At 36.0% G+C, this 18,377-nt stretch overlaps 1 protein-coding gene across 1 annotated transcript in view; it reads right to left on the minus strand.

The window, feature by feature from the left end:
* Positions 1-1,385: 1,385 nt before the first annotated feature.
* Positions 1,386-18,377, minus strand: part of LOC124372995 (dmX-like protein 2) — a gene marked incomplete at both ends in the record, with an annotated part of 39,034 nt that continues 22,042 nt past the window's right edge. Inside the window, 10 exon segments of the mRNA XM_046831403.1 lie at positions 1,386-1,589; positions 5,141-5,270; positions 6,146-6,275; positions 6,324-6,473; positions 7,436-7,572; positions 7,890-8,050; positions 9,647-9,880; positions 14,100-14,249; positions 16,070-16,146; positions 16,148-16,183. Of these exon segments, the coding sequence (XP_046687359.1) occupies positions 1,386-1,589; positions 5,141-5,270; positions 6,146-6,275; positions 6,324-6,473; positions 7,436-7,572; positions 7,890-8,050; positions 9,647-9,880; positions 14,100-14,249; positions 16,070-16,146; positions 16,148-16,183 (1,409 nt within the window).

Below are 18,377 nucleotides of genomic sequence, written 5' to 3' on the forward strand. Positions count from 1 at the left end.
GGAGGAAGGAGGAAGAAGACCAAGAGGAAGACCGAGAGGAAGATGGGAGGACCAAGTGTGGAAAGACATAGAGAGAAGGGGACTACAGAAAATACAGGTGGATGAAGAGGAGACCTGGAAGGATAGACTAAAGTGGAGGAGGCTGTGTACGACGACCCGTGAGAACGGAAACGTCTGACGATGATGACGATGATGATGATGATTAAAATATATACCTCAAATACTTATCACAGTTCATTTCATTAAATTAATATTATTTACAGTGAAAACCAACATTTTAAGTTGTTGTAAATTTTAAATTTGTTTCTTTATAAAAGCTTGAATTTTAGTAAAATGAAATTGATTATATCTCACTCAAATTTATAGGCTCTTTAATGATTTTTGCAACATCTCTATTTCTGCCGTTTGGCAACACTGGATGCTTCAAATTGAATCTCTATTGTTTTATTTTGTTACTCACACTCTCGATACACTCACATTGACTTGTAAATTAAATTATGTCCTATCTATTATTTATTATGTATAATATGCTTTGAGCTATGTTACAAGCATTTTGGTTTACAAAGTGTCTGCTGAGCACAAAATATTACACTTGTGTTCAACTTTAAAGTTTCTTTTCATTGAGAAGAACCAGAATGACTTTTTCAATTTTATAATTGAATATTATTTATTGTACAATACTTTTTCTGTTTTCACAATGTAATAAAATACTGGTAAATAGTCAATGATTAAAACTACATAACTAAACTAGTTCTAAAACATTACTTTTGATACAAATTTTATTGATATAATAAACGTTATTAAAACATAACAAACATTGATTAAATCCAACGCTTAAACCCATTGTACAATTTTTTTTTTTATAGATATATTTAAGATATATTTTTATTATTCATTTTCATCATAAACTGTCTTTAAAGAACACACTATAGTATCACTGAGTTTACACTATAATATGTTTTTTGACAAAGTGCTTCTTTTAATTTTTTTGTAAATGTACATAAGGGAAGTTTTTTAAATGACTGTGGAATATTATTATATAATTTCAAACCTAGATAAAGAGGACTAGTTTCAAATTTCTTTAGTTTATGAGCCGGATATTGAAACAAATTTCTCCAGATTACATTGTCAAAACTCTATTGTATGTTAATTCTGTTGAGTTAAACGAGCCAAATTTCAACAGTATATAGCATAATGACACACACAAATGCTGCCTAGCAAACATCCTGTAATGTTGCAATACTGCTCACTTCTTTTGAACTTTCGCTAACAAAGAAAGTGGTCCGTGGCTACGAATTAAAAGATGCTCAAAAGTTTGTTTTTCATACCTAACCAGTTTCTTTAGGAAAACCATGAAAAGTCTGGTATTAACATCCAGTTCTAACACTGAGAGCCCAGATCTGTGTACCTGACCAGATGAGCGAGGATGGCCTTGACCCAGCGGATCTTGCCGGAGTTGAGCAGCTCCATGAGCTGTTTGGGGTGGTACTGGGGCAGCACGGGACAGGCGATCCTGCTGGCCTCGAACAGCCCGTAGTCCGGCATGTACGAGTCCATGTTGCTGGCCGGTTCACTGGCAACTGCACCTCCTGCACACATTGTCACATATCACTACGCAAGATGTGGTTTACGACTGTCACTCATGCAATGGTAGCGTGACCGGACCTGGACTCACAATCTCAGATTGGCAATGTACGAAATATCCCAGCAGATAATGTACCAATAGACTTTTTGCAGACCTTTTGAGTTGAGGGCTGTACCGACTATAACCAAATAATACTGTATTTTTAAGTATTTGTTAATGATTACCAGTGATTTTTTCTTTTGCTACATGCAATGTGTTGCACCTAAAATTACAATCTTCTCTCTATACAATACTTTACATTTTTACGAATATTAATTTGCAAACCTATAATTACTAATTTGATCTGTTTTTTAAAGCCCAAATACAAGAAAGCCTTTTAAAACATAAACAAAGTAAATTTATTACTTTCTAACACTACACCAAGTTTTTTACATTGCAATACTATTTGAAATGTGAAATAATTACATAAAATTATTAGATATAAGTGTTTGTTTTCCATGCAGAATGAGAGAAAATACTACACTTGGTGAGTTGCACTTAATATGCTATTACAGCTTTTAAACTTAAAAAAAAAGCAATAACTTGATTACTTTTTTGCTCATTTTTAAGAATAACCAGGCTACAGTTCTTTTTATTAATTACATGTTTATGCTAATTAGCTTTTTATTTTTATAGCAAGATTATTTTTGAACAAAAATTGTTTATATATTATTCAAAAACTGTTTAAAAAACTTATAAGAAGTTTAAAAAAAAAAAAAATTAATAGCACTAACTTGATTAATGGGAGGGAGCTCTTTTGGAGCGACCTCTACATCCTAACCAGCATGCCTACACTCCAGGAAAGTCATGTGACTCGGCCCTGCATCAACTGGTATGCAGGATTGAGAAGACGCTGGCGGCAAAAGAGGCAGCCATAGGAGTCTTTCTAGACATTGAAGGAGCCTTTGACAATACAGCCACTCAGGCGATTATCAATGCGGTCTCAAGACGTGGTGTTGATGGTCATGTGTGTGACTGGATAAGGGCCTTGCTCACGGACAGGGTTGTTGTTACAACCCTCATGGGAGCAAGTGTTAGTGCGAAGACTACGAGGGGCTGTCCGCAGGGCGGTGTCCTCTCTCCTCTTCTGTGAAACCTGGTTATGGATGACCTGCTAAATTCTTTGAATAGCAGCGGTGTCTTTGCACAAGGGTACGCAGATGATATTGTGATTCTTGTGAGTGGCAAGTTAAACACAACAATCACGGAACTGACCAATGCTGCTCTGAACATGGTGGGAAATTGGTGCGATGAGGTTGGCCTCACTGTCAACCCCACCAAGGCTGATGTGGTTGCCTTTACCAGGAGGCGACAGATGGAGGGCATTGGTCCCTTTCTATTCAAAGGCTCTCCTGTTGAGCTGAAGTCTGAGGTCAAGTACCTGGGCGTGATCCTAGATAGGGTTCTAAACTGGGGACCTCATCTAGAAAGGGTCATTGCCAGGGGGAAGTGGTCTCTAATGCAATGCAGACGTGTGATAGGTGGGCCCTGGGAACTGAAGCCGAGGCTCTTGTATTGGCTTTATGTTTCCGTGGTCAGACCAGCACTAATGTACGGAGCTGTCGTATGGTGGCCAAAAACGGAGGCCAAGACGGTGGTAGCTCGTCTGGCGGGTATCCAAAGGATGGCCTGCCTTGCTATCACTGGGGCTTTTCCTAGTGCGCCAGGCGCGGGCTCTGGATTGTTGTCTTAACCTCGCCACCCTGGACATTGTCATTCGGGCTATGGCCAGGAGGAGTGCCTACTGTCTTCAGCAGACGGGATTCTGGTCGGGCTGCAGCGGTGGGCACTGCAGAATTGGCACTCTGATACAGGAGGATGTTTTGCATATGATCTCTGATCAGATGCCACAAAAGTTTTCCTTTGACAAACCCTTTAGGATTATTTTGCCCTCAAGGGATGATTGGTCAGAGGGGAAGCAACCTCTTCCACCAGCGGAGCTCGAATGGTACACAGACGGCTCTAAAACAAAAAGCGGCAAAGGCGCTGGAATTCTGGGAGTGAGACCATGTAGGGAGCTGGTGGTTCCTATGGGTCCGTATCCGACAGTCTTTCAAGCGGAGGTCGCAGCCATTATGGAATGTGCTCGTGAGAATCTTCGTCTGCGATATAGGGGCAAGACGATTAACATTTTCACGGACAGTCAGGCAGCGCTGATGGCGCTGGATTCTTGCGCAATCAAATCCAAACTGGTTTGGGATTGCTATCAGACCGTTTCCTCCCTTGCCAGAATCAACAATGTAAACCGTTTGTTGGGTTCCTGGTCATGAGGGGATTCCTGGGAACGAAAGAGCTGATGCCCTGGCCAACCAGGGCTCAGCAACAATTATGACAGGCCCTCAACCATTCTGCGGTGTTCCAAGGTGTGAATCCTCTAGGGTTGTCTCGAAATGGATTCACGCGGAGCAAGAGAGAAGGTGGAGGTTGCATCCGGGTTTGGGAGTGAGTAGAATGGTATTACAGTCACCTTCCTCCAGGGTGGCTTCGGACCTTCTCTCATTAAACAGATCAATGTCTTCTAAGGTCATTGGTCTCATTACAGGGCATGGTCACCTGAGGAAGCATCTTCACAGAGTTGGCATCCTTCAGGAAGATCTGCTCTGTGGAAGGTGTAATGAGCAGGAGGAGACTGCTGAGCACCTGCTCTTTGATTGCCCCGCAATAGCAAGAGAGCGGTATGCCATCTTTGGTAGTTTGGACAGGGGTGGTGAATTTTCCCAGGAGGACTTGATAGGTTGTTTTCGGCGGTTTGTTGAACTGCTGAAGTTGTAGACTGGCGGGCCTCATGGTGTGTTTCCGGGGTGCGCAAAAAGCCCTTGAGGCTTAAGTGCATGGCAGTAGGCCGCCCCAAGAAAAAAAAAACTTATACTTAAAAAAACTTTCGTATTTCATTATTCGATTATAAAAATTAAGAATCAGAAACATTTTAAATGGATCCAGTTGGCGCTACCTAGGATCGTTCAGTTGTACGTTGCATGTACACCTGTATTAGAATAACACATTAATATGATTATACTGAAGAATGATCAGTATAAAAATATGAATTTAGCGTATCATATAGGATTGACATGGCATGAATCGTACACAACCAAATAAGTACATTGACTACGACTGTCTTTCATAAAGAGACTCAAACATCAAATAATAAACTCTCAAAAATAGGATTTGTATGTGAACATGGACAATAACTGAAGGGACTAAAGAACCAATATTTTGCTTATGTAAGTTAAGTAGTGATTAAATAAATAGTGTATGAGTAAATTAAAACCAGCCTCAAATTAGAATCAAAGACAAGATCTGGAATTCATTAAAATATTTGAAATCTAGATAAACATGTTTAAATAGGTGTAGGTTTAGATAAGGTAACAATAAAATATAACAGTAAACTTATTTTCAAACAAAGATTTCACAATTAAGTCGACTATGATCTATTCATATGTCTGCAGGTGTCAAAATAAAAAAAAAAAATAATTAGGTTAAATTATGTGATAAAAGTTGTCAAAACTCATTCATTACCTTGTCCGCTTGCGCTGGTGTTACGTTTCTTCTTGGGTTCACCAGAGGCCATCATGGTCAAGTTGATAGAACTGACTCTGGACAGATGTGGCATGGAGCTGACGTTGGCCAACCTGCGCTGTGTCGTGTCCTGGCAAACATCATAAACCAATATATAATTCCTAGTTTTATATGAAGTTTTTCACAAATAGCAAACATTATTCCATGTTTCACGTTCAATTTACCTCTGAATATTTTTCTGGTTTATGGTACATACAGTAAACTTCTGTTAATCCGATACGGTTTGGACTTGAGGAATGCCAAATTATAAAAAATGCTGGATCATATATCAGAGAAATAATGTAGACATAATTAATAAACTATTACAGTAAACACGTTTTTACTATTCAAATATAACCTTCAGGTAGTCCTCGTTATATGTGGATCCATAACAACAATTTTTTTAACAGTCTGTTTACAGTGCATAGTCACAACAATTGGACGGACGGAACACGTTCAAGATCAAGGGCGTTTTCATCCCGGTTCATCACAGCTCTGTACCGTACTGCCACTGCCAGCCTCTCTAGACACTGCTTGCCTATCCCAGAAGGCAGCGGCGAGACATCAGTCTTTTAGAGTCGTCCTTTCATCACAAACCTGTGCTGAGCACATTAACTGTGAAATTGATCTACCATTACAAGACTCAATTGAATTGATAAGAAATAGCAACTGGTTGCACAGGCTGACAGCCGAAGGCCGCCCATGGTCAGTCATGTGACTCGAGTCTAATTGATATCACCCGAAGTCGACCCAATATGTCACCTAACAACTTCTCCACAATCGCCTACATGCTATGTCCACCACGAACGGAAAAAAAAACAGTTGCATATTAAATGATTAATATTTTGCGTTGTGAAGGAAAATGTTAATTTTCCAAAGACGTGCCGGATTACCAAGCGTTCTGAACTATCGGATGCAGAATTAACGGAATTTATTAAAAAAGTGACATGTATTTCAAATCCTCACCTGAGCCATATTCCGGAGGTCTTCGTCTCTCAAGTTCCTTGTGTCCTGCGCTTCCTCAGACTCCTGGTGGGGGGAGCCGGGACCCGAGCAGCCGTTTAGCACCAACTAAACAAACATTTCCCTCTTTTCACTGTTCCTTCAAAGGATTCCCAATGCCCAAGACTCCTCTCGACCCCACTCACCGTTGTCTGGCTTCCACTGAGAGTAGACGTGCATCTCACTGTCCATCCCCACGACTAAGATGCCGTCCCTGACCCACGATAGCTGCATGGGCAGAGCCGGCAGTCCATCAGCCGTCGTCAGGTCTATCTTCCTCAGTTTCATCCATCTGTCAACCGTAACATCAGTGTATAACTTATATTCATGTTGAATACTATAGGAAACCAAGCTATAATATGATAAATGCTTACAGCTTTTGATAAAATAGTCTTTAAATCAAATGATGATTTACAGTTACCCTTTGTCTTCGGTCACAATAAAGTAAGTCACTATTTCAGACCGTTTGTCCATTTTTGCTCAGAAATAAAATTAAATTAAAACCATATCTTATTTCAAAAAGGAATCTAGTATTTTGCCTTGTTGATATTTGGATATTATGTCCTTTATAGAATCGTAAACTATGTAACCGATCATTATGAAAAATTTATATGTATATGTATTTTTCCACAGAGAAGGTGTATATGCTATGCCCATTGATGTAACTCGCCACCAGCTGGCAGTGCAAAAAATAAAAGTTTTAAAAGAGCCTGCACATTATAAACAGCAATTACAAGACAGTTATGTATATTAAATAGCCAAACACTATTTTAAGGTGCTAAGTTTGTATGTTTGTCTTTAAAATAAAATTCTGGTTGAACTTAAAGCTTGAGTGTTAGACCACTTTATAATAAAGTACATGTACGTGTACAATAGCTATAAACATACACTTTTGACAGATTTTCTTGATCATGGCAACAAGGGAAACTTTACATTGGCATTGGAAATATAATTCACTTGAACCAGAAATGCTCATACATAGATAAAGCTTACGAAAAGCGTGCAAAGCTGCGGGAAACATCTAGTTTACTAATAGTTTAGTTCCAGATTGTGTAAGATCTAAAGATGACAACTTGATGGTATAGGACTTATGTCTAATCAATCAAAGTGCTGACAGCTTAAAATTTGCTGAAAATGACATATAACCAATTTAAAAGAGAAAATTCAAGCTGTTTGAACTTACTTTATTGTGATTTATTCAAGATTGGAGCCTCTATTGTACCCAGAGACCACCTATTCATTGTGACTAATTACCTGATCTCGTCTACAAAGTTAGGTGCAGCTAGAGACGAGGCTTTCCGCAATATTGGTCTATTTGTGGACTGGGACTCTTTCATGGCTTTCATGTTGGCCTGGGCCAGGTCACTGGACACAGGGGTAAACAGCATCACCTGCAGCCCACAGAACCACCAGTTAACACACATTTATACGTTTATGTATTCAAGGCAAGTTAGTGTATACCTAAAAATTATCAAGGAAATACGTCAAAATAAAAATCAGAGGCCAAAACTTAACCCTGAGGTACACCACATTTTATAACTGTACTTTTGTGTATACAACTTTTTTCCTTCCTGAGGGAAAAGGACAGTGTATACAAATTAGAATAATACTCAAAACAAACAAATCTGTTTTACGTTGATACAAATTCATGTTTTTAGAAGTATTACTAATTTTTTTAAATTTTCTCGCTCCAGAGTACAGCACGTACCTTGCTGCCCACTGCCACTGTCAGTATGTGTGAACCATCCTCCTTGGACACCCAGTCCAGCTGAACCAGGTGTTTCTGAGTCAATGGACAGTTGTTACCGTTCTCAATGATGCTCTTACGCAGAGACTGCAGCGTACTGAAACTGGGCACTGCCAGCAAACCTGCACAATTTGTGACCATCGAGATTTTTAAACAATTGAAACTGAAAGACAATTTGATATTTAAAAAATAAAACACAAAGAGGACAAATATAAATAAACAAATAGACAATATCAGTAAAAATAAACTCCTTAAGGGGAGCCGGATGAAAACCCCCCAGTAGAATTTTAATTTTTTGCATAAATTTGTTCTAGATTTACTCACATTTATTTAAAAATAATTTTAATGAAGATCCTTTGAGTTTAACTCATTTTACATCACGTTTTATAAAGCATTAAACAAAGTTATTTAGTGGTTGCGTAGGACAAAATTCAAGAATAAATTACAAAAATCAAAAGTAAACCATGAAAGTTATGATCACGATGACCACTTTCACATAGCTGTTACTGGTCGTGTCTGATTTAAAGCCTATTTTCAAAGACATGGTCTCTAGAACTCCTCAAGAAATGTTTATGTGATGGCACACAAAACCCAAACCAGTCACTAAACAATATGATCCGGTTTCGCATTCCGAAGAAAAAAAACATTTGTCATGACGAATACACTTGACTTTAGCTTGAGAAACATTGCAAACTGTAAAGTCTTGGCAAAGCTAGGTATTTTTCCAGGAGTGAACTTTGTAAGTGCGCTCAAGAACTTGATGAGGCAAGAAGTGCCAAAAATTAAAGTTATAGATGAAATGTGAGATGTATGTAAATGAAGTGTCATCAAAAATCTACTCTAGCAAAGACGGTTAGAGGGTGAATAAGAAGCAGCGGAATACCCAGACAAATTAGCCTATGTATTTTGAATGTGCTATGGTACATTTATGTTTTAATTAATTAATTTTTAAACATTATGTTTAGATTTATGTTTTAGATTTATCATTATGTTTTTAGATTTTGTAGAATTTAACTTTAAATACTTAACTTTAAAAAGTTCAATTTATAACAGGTGTTTTAAACATAATTATTAAAAATTTTTGTTTCCATTGTGGTGCTTTTAATTGAAATATCAAAATTTTTTAATCGTCTCTGATGCTGAATTGGCAAAATTAAATGCAAATGTGTACTCAACACGTTCACTCATACTGAAAATACGACAGCACACACACGGCAGTACTGTACAGAACAGAGCGCTGTGACTCACTGAGTGACGGTATCGTATTCATGCCTAATATGGGAAGGAGTAGGCTCGCCCCTCCCCTCCTATAATTGGTTCGAGTCGGTCGGTTACGCCGTGGCCGCCTACTGGTCGGCGGTCACATACTTTTTGGGTAGACCTGCTTCACCTTACTTGAACGGTGCAAGAAAAAAAATTCATTTCAAGTGATAAAGAATGATAATTCATTGCCAGTTTACAGAGAAAAGAACACTGGATAAGGGACTGGTGAGGAAATTAAGTCAATGTCATGTCATGTCACGTGTGTACATTTTTCAAATAAAGCAGCAGAAATATACAAGTTGGCAAAAAAGGGATGATTTAGTGAGTAAATTCTTTAAAACGATACAATGACAAATAAGACAGGAACCAAGATTTCTTACAATGACAAGATCCCCATTAAAAACTGTACTGAACTACACAAATTACAATGTTTTTGTTCAAAAGCTTTCACTCACCAGCTCCGGTTTTGACCAGGCTGGCCGGCTCAGTGAGGCCGTTGAGCTCCCCGTTGCGTCTCGGGTCCAGATCCTCGTTGCTCATCGCCTTGATGAAGTTGTTCTGCAGCCGCTGTTTCTTGCTGAGGAACGTGTGATCGTAGATGTAGCTCAGGTCCACACTAGGGTCCACCTGGATGCGGGGCAAGTGGATGTTCTTCAGGTGCAGCGTGTCTTCCAGCACCCACTCCGATCCTGGGAGAGCACAGACAAGAGTACAACTAGAGGTTCTCGACCCGGATACAAACACCACAGATTGTTCGACTCACCACCTGTCGTATTTGTCCTAGAATAATTTAACCCCTTGCACTTGTCAGCCCACAAAGTGTGGTCCATACCGATGTCTCGCTCAGCTCACGTGAAATTACAGGTAGTTGTTACCTCCGCTCGGTGGAACACAGCAAGTGACTGCCTGGTTTCTGAGTTAAGCTCATATTTAAATGCCAGTATTCAATCCTCAACCCTTTAAATGACTGGAATTTAAATGCAATTTTTAAACATTTACTAGTTTGCTTTAAGCGTAAAAACGTTTTTCAATTAGTTATTTATTATATTATAGCAAATGTACGAAGTGAGATGTAATTAAGTTAAATAACTTATTTAAAACGGTTTTCAATATATATATATATATATACAGGGGTGATTCAAAACTAAACGGCAAATCTCTCGGGAGCTTATTCTATAGCTAAAAACAAGTAAAAAAGTTCATATAACCATATGCCCGGAAACGCTTCGTTAGCGAGTTACGCCTAGCGAAAGAATTGTCGCGGCCGGATTTCAGAACCCTCCCTTGGTGAAGTCAGGCCGTATAAAAAATGGTAAAGGTAGTAGTTACAAAGATACAAATACGGATTGTTTTTTTATGTTTTTATATCTGAAAAATTTATTAAAATTCGTCCCCAGAGCTGTAAATGCAATACTTTCAGAGATATCTTACGTAAAACACAAGAATTGGTGCAAAAGAAATATCACATTTTTGTGTTTAACGTAAGATTACTTCCATAAATGTTAAATAAAGGTCATTTTTTTCCTTAAACATATTTGTAGAACATTTAATTCTGAAAAGATTCATGTAAATTACTTAGGAAAAAAATTAATAATAGGTATTGAAATTTAGCTTTATTTAAAAATAAAACAGACGCACAAAAATGCATATTCTTATCTGCATAAAATATTAACTAATGTTTAGGTTGTGAGTAACAGCTGATCATTTATTCAACACTTTTTATCGTCATATTTTCTTTGCAAAGGTTGGCAATATCAGCTGATCAACAATTAAGTTCATGAAGTAATATTTGAATAACCTTTATGGAGGTTTTTGTATTGTGGCGTGTGAAGATTGTATTTTGTGAGATCCTGTGATTATTTGGAAATATTTTATACAAGTGTATAAAATATTTTATTAAATATTTATTTTTAAAATATTTCATTAAATATTTTTATAAAAGTGTATGTAATTATCTTAGTAAATAATGGCAGATAATGTAAATGGTATGTATTCGTTTGAAGAGTATACGGACATGATACTGATTTACGGCAAAGTTAACAACAATGGTTTAGCTGCAGTTCAGGAATATCGTGATACTTTTCCACATCGAAGAACACCTGATCGCAAAACATTTGAAGCTGTGGAGAGACGACTTAGAGAGAAACTGGTAGCTTTAAACCGAAGCGAATAGATCCTGGTCGTCAACGTAGCGCAAGGACCTATAATAATGAACAAGCAATAATAAATGCTGTAGAATTATCACCAACCACAAGCACCAGACGATTATCACGTCAGTTAAATATTTGCCAGTCAAGCGTATGGCGGACACTTCATGAAGCACAGTTGTACCCATTCCATATAACACGTGTTCAAGACTTATTAACGCAAGGTCTTAATAAACGGAAGATGTTCTGCCGCTGGTTAAGAAGAAATTGTTTACGACATCAGTATTTTCTTCGGCGTATTCTCGTTGCTGATAAATCCTGTTTTACTAGAAATGGAATTGTAAATTTTCGTAATACCCATACTTGGGCGTACGACAACCCACATGAAACTGCGACGAGGCATTTTCAACATACATTTTCAGTCAATGTATGGCTTGGTGTTCTGGGTGATAATTTGATTGGTCCATTTTTCCTCCCTAATCGACTTAATGGAGTAGCGAAATAAACCTTTTGGAAGATATTCCTGTTCAAACACAATAAATGCATGGTTTATGCACGATGGAGCACCTCCACATTTTTCTAATGATGTGAAAAACTATTTAAATGATACATACGGTAGTTAATTGATTGGTCGAAATGGACCAGTTAAAATGGCCACCACGTTCTCCTGACCTCACGCCAGCAGACTTTTTCTTATGGGGTTGGATGAAGTCAATTGTTTATTCAAAACGGATTAACACCATAGAGGAGTTACGTAATCGCATTACAGAGGCGGCAGAAACTATCAAGAAAGCTCCAAACGTTATGAAACGCGCTAGAAAAGAGTGGATTCGTCGTGCGAAAACGTGCATTGCTAACAACGGAGGACACTTTGAGCAACTATTATAGGTGATTATTACAGTTTTATAAAGGTAAATACATTTTATGTTAATGTTCAGTCTAGAATAAATGATAACCTGTACTCACAACCTAAACATTAGTTAATATTTTTATGCAGATAAGAATATGCATTTTTGTGCGTCTGTTTTATTTTTAAATAAAGCTCAATTTCAATACCTATTATTAATTTTTTTCCTAAGTAATTCACATGAATCTTTTCAGAATTAAATGTTCTACAAATATGTTTAAGAAAAAAATGACCTTTATTTTACATTTATGGAAGTAATCTTACGTTAAACACAAAAATGTGATATTTCTTTGCACCAATTCTTGTGTTTTACGTAAGATATCTCTGAAAGTATTGCATTTACAGCTCTGGGACGAATTTTAATAAATTTTTCAGATATAAAAACATAAAAAACAATCGTATTTGTATCTTTGTAACTACCTTTACCATTTTTATACGGCCTGACTTCACCAAGGGTTCTGAAATCCGGGCGAAATCTTTCGCTAGGCGTAACTCGCTAACGAAGCGTTTCCGGGCATATGGTTATATGAACTTTTTTACTTGTTTTTTAGCTATAGAATAAGCTCCCGAGAGATTGCCGTTTAGTTTTGAATCACCCTGTATATATATATATATATAATTATTTCCAAATTTTTGAGTTTGTTCCACCAAATGCTGTAGTAGTTTAATAAGTTGATATGATACACTATATGACACTCGGGTAAAAATAACTCTAACGTATATTTACTACAGTATGTACAGGGAATAGAGAAATATTAATTTAATTCCTTATTTATGAGATTGCAGTGCATTCTAGCTGCAACTGGATGAGGATAGAATTTTATGACAGCACAATACACTGATAGAGCCACACTTAGTGGCCTGACGAGCTGACCAGGAAAACAGTAAGAGCCATTAAGAGTGGCCCAGCCAGCTGAGGGACATGATATGGTCATTAAACCTCCGACTTGACACAGAGAAAACCTATGGCCACCCATACTGGCCCCATGAGCTGAGAGGACAATTCAAGATTCAAGAAATTTTGTTTGTTGTTAAGCATTTACAATAATGTAATTAGCAAAGTCAACGTGTGAATTAAAAAAAAGAATTTAAAGAATTAACAAAAACTTAAAAGTTGTATAACAGTTAAAAATAATCTAAAACTAGTTAAAAAGATAAACAAAAATTTACAAATTAAAAGTTAAGATACTCATATCACAGGCAATGAACTTTTCCATATCTCAAGTTATAATAGTAATTTGCTAGTCTTGAAACAATTTTCAAGTTGCAGAGGCAAAATACGATAACCTTCATGTTACAATCATATCATTATTCCTGTAGTTAAAATCACAACTACTATAAAAACACTTTATCAATTTCAGTATCATCACGATTTTAAATTTCATCATTACATGTGATTTAAACAACTGTCAGATACTGAAAACAATTCCATTGAATATACATAAATGAAACCAAAAATAAAAAGAAGAATAATCAGGCTGTCTATCTTTAACAAATGACGTTATTTGATTTAATGTTGCGTCTAAATACTTGGAAAGGACATTTAAATTACCTCTAATGGAAATTCAACAAACTAAATAAAATAATACAAGATGAAACACAGAACACGTAACCAGTGCGTGTCTAAGCATTCGGTCCTGGAGATTTTAAAATATCCGCAACATTTTATATATGCATTAACAATTGTTCCCACAGGAGAACACTTCTAATACATATACTTAAAGCTCACTTGTGGATGGGCTCTCGAGGCACTACGCTGGACAAATTTCAAAACAGAGCTAATCTAACAAAATTTAAGTTCGTAAAAGTAACAGATCTTGAATTAAGTATCACAACAGCTGATTCTGCACTTACCGCCAGTGCTTTCACATTCATATATGGCCACACACAAGTTGACGTATCTGGAGTCTGGATCTTTCCGAGAAGGCCTTGTAAATGACTTGCCGTACTTGTAGGCACAGGCTATCCGGCCACTGTACGCTGCGTTGATGTTCAACGGCTGACCTGTAGAAACAACATTAACACAAATATAACATCAGATGTACACCACGCATGCATTATGTAAATGCACTGTTATGCTACTGAATGTTTCATTATTTTTATAATGCACTAGCTTTTACCCATAGCTTTGCTCGTATTTAAGCTATTAAATACGCATTGGAGATCATTACTTAACAAATGAATTAATACGATAACTATATTTTATTGCTTAGCTAGGATTATCAATTCTAAAAAATTACTACGCACAATGAAGTTTAAAAAACTTAAAATATGCTTTATTAAATTACAACATATGTTAAAATATATTCCACTGTAACAAACATAAATAATTACAAATAGCGGAAATTATAATCAATTGAATGGATGGATTGGATTAGATGTTAATGTGACCATCGATAATACAGTGTGACATTATTACAGTAGTCAGGGTTGAAACTTTATTACTGAAATGGTAGATGGCGTTAAAGAAGCTAGATTTTTGACAAACATTTTTTTGTAAAAATTAAATTTTGTTTATTAATAAAAAGTATCCTATGTTACCTCTCATACCTCCAAGAATATGTGTACAAAGTTTCATGATGGTCGGTTAAGTAGTTTTCGCATGAAAGCGGAAAAAAACAAATTTACATTCGCATTTATAATATTAGTAGGGATTTACTACTACATAATTTTTTTGGGAGAGGCGGAAGAATGCTTTATGCACACAGGTGCGTAACCACCCACTAAAAAGCCTCCTCTACTTTTTATGGATCTAATCTGGGATTGTTTATCAACGAACCCCACCAAACTCCAACAGTCATCTCCCACAGTAGACTAGACCTATTGAACTGCCCTTTCACCCCAGAATCTCAACATTTGCGGTTAGTGATGTACCGCTCCTGAACATCCATAAGGTTGCCCAGATTTAAGTAACACATCGGTTTTTTCTGTGCCCTTTGTGCGTTCAAATGGAAAGAATAAACCAGCCAGAAGTGAGCCCTGCTTGATTAATTTAGACTTTTAATAATTTTCAAATAACTGACTCATAAATTAACCATCAAAGTGTTACTTTTATTTCATTTTTTGGGATTGAAACAACGATAATACAGTAATCCCTGTCGTACTTGACCTAATGTTGCAACAGATAAGTCAAATATCACTAAAGCCGGATAAGCAATTGTGATTTGACGAACTTAATTTTTTTATAGCAAATGCACTACTTATAGTGCAGTTTATTTTTTGAAAGCAGTATGTAATTATGAATATGATATTCCACTGAAAAGGTTTTCCGACACTTTTTATTAATTTTTTCATTCAAAAAGTTTATTCTATTTGGAAATAATTTGATGCACTGGATATTTTACATTTTGTAAGTTACGTACATGTACTATAAAATACAATTCTAAAAAGGGTATAAATACAACATTTTAGAAAACTTAAACATTCATAATGTAGAGTATTAAAACATTCTGAATTTTAATTGATTGATCAATTAAAAATTAAACCATACCACCACTGCAATATCCTAATGTACGCTTGGAAGCTTAACATATCAGCACTGACAACAGTTTTACCAACCAGAAAAAAGATTGTTTTATAAAATACCTCACTCAAGGTCTTCATAAGAGGAAGCAAACTCCCCATCTACATGGCATCATAGTAATTTTAAGTAAACAATTTATTTTCTACGCTTAGTATAAATTGAGTAATTTAATACTAAATGAAGAGAATACCTAAAATGGTCCCTAAAGGGAGTGATATACATGTATCTTAAGCTGAGCTTGTACCGTACAAACCTATACAATTCAAATTAGAAATTTAAATTCTCAACAGAAGACCCTTACCTGAAATCTCAATCATGGATTCTTTATCCTTACGCAGCATCTCCCACTCTTGCCACTCGTACGTCTGTTTCTATCTTTCCATTCACTTTCTTCCCCAATTTACACTTCCAGAATCTAAAACAGTAATCATGATCATAACCAATTAAATAAAAAAATTGTGCAAAACAAAATTATTGCTTAAAAATAGTTTCTGAAAATTTAAATGACGTAAAGTACTTTTTTAATCTTTGAATGATTGTTTTTTAAGATCTTATAGCTTGAATCAACTCTGTACTACAAACCCCAGATAATCGTACAAGAGATGTCCAAAGAATTCCAGAACTATTCACATTTCTTGCCAACCGCAGTGCCCAGGAGCAGTACGGTTGGCACCACTGGTCATCTAGGTTAGCTCTGAACAAGTATAGTTTGTAGGCTGTGTCTCTCCTTTGTTTCAATGTTCCGGTTGATTTAGAAAAACAATATGTAGAGTCATTTTGAGGTATATTAAAAAAAAGAATGTTTGTATGCGAATGTTGAGATCAGATCCATTTGTGAATAATGTTTCCATCAAGTTTTGTATGAAGTTGGGCAAAAATTTTATAGAAACGTTTTAAATATTGAAAGAGGGTTTTGGAGTCAATCCTTGCTACCAAAGTGGTATAAGAGATCCAACAGTTATATAAGTTATGAACAAAATATTTTGATATGTGTTTATCTGCTTATTAACCCTTTTAGTGCCATGGATAAATTAAGTCATTTTCAAGAATAGTGGGAATTTTCCACTCAATATGACTGAAGGGTGCCAGGCCTACTTCAGCCGTTTTGTAGTATTTTACTAAATAAATTTGTAAAAATTACAAATATTGCGATATTTTCCCAATGTTTTTATCTGTTAGCGGAAAAATAAATTTACTTCTTAAAACTAAGAAAACAAAGTTTACTTTTAAGTGTAATGTATTTTTTAAAAATTTAAAAAATTATATATATACTTAATATACAGTATGTACTTTTCCCCATGAAAGAGAAAATAAAACTGAACAAAACATAAAACAATTTTTCATTAATATTTTTGCTGTGAGCCCCACGTTGCTGTGCCAATTTGCTGCGTATTGGTATTCAATGTTGTTGAGGCCCCACGTTGTTGTGTGCCATTTTGCTGCGGATCGCGTTGGTCACCATCTTGCTCAAGATCTGCCCAAAGCTAGCTGTGTCCTTTTGCTACGGTCCCCTCGTTTGTTTGAAACTCTGCCACGTTCCAGACCCACGTTTGTTGTCGCAATTTTCTCCCAATCGGTATTCAAAATGTGCTCCCTCTCATTAGTTATGTAAATTACTTTGTGTTGGCTAACTCATATTATTCCAAGTTGATACCAAATAACTATCAAAATTCAATGTCTTTGGTGTTGTTGATATCACCAACAACAAGTCTATATCTATGTCAGGTTTTTAAATAGGTTGAATAATGGTTAAAACACTCAATATCACTCCATTAAAAGTTCCTGTCACACTTCTTTATAGATGGGACACTCAAATAAAACTCAAAGCAAATGACCTTGATGTCAATTTACTTTATATTACACTGTCCATACATATATAAATTCCACTCACCTTGCTTTGATAACTTGAGAATCTAACATAACATCCCATCCCTTATTAAAACTTCAATACACCATAATACAGTTTCCTATTAATTTTATCACTACTGTCCCAGGAGGATCCACATGAGCACAACCTCCTTGCTTCAAGTCTAGAAAGAGAAGAAGGATTCTCCGTATAAAACTACGCATACCAACTCAAAACAATACTCATCCCCCTCTCCCGTTCAAATCAGCGTCTTTACGATTAAATATAATTTGATTCTTTTCTTATAATTGTCAAAATTTATCACGTTCACTATAATTAATCAATTTAAGTCCTTCTATTTTCTTTTATTATTTTTCCAAAGCTTTTTATTTAAATTTTTAGCAACATGTGCTTTATGACGTCATCAATATGCAAGTCATTTTATCCCACAATTGGCTTTTCTGCGTAATTTTATTTAGTACTTTTGTAAAACACGAATTTTGGTTATGTTTAATTCATTTTAATTAATTAAATTTGTTCCCGTATAAAGTTTTAATATATTTCTCCGTTATTAATTGAATAAATCTCAATTCCGACAACATGTGATTCACTGACGTCACAGTCTGCTAATTCCCCGTGAATATTCAAATGTAATTTGACCTGTTACATTTTATAAACTGTAAAGTAACATTTTTTAGAAAGCTAAATTTTCACTTTGATCTGTTGTTTTACACTAAATTTAATACTAAACAGCTGATTAATC

Source organism: Homalodisca vitripennis, unplaced genomic scaffold (assembly GCF_021130785.1).
Source record: "Homalodisca vitripennis isolate AUS2020 unplaced genomic scaffold, UT_GWSS_2.1 ScUCBcl_4561;HRSCAF=10816, whole genome shotgun sequence".
NCBI lineage: Eukaryota > Metazoa > Arthropoda > Insecta > Hemiptera > Cicadellidae > Homalodisca > Homalodisca vitripennis.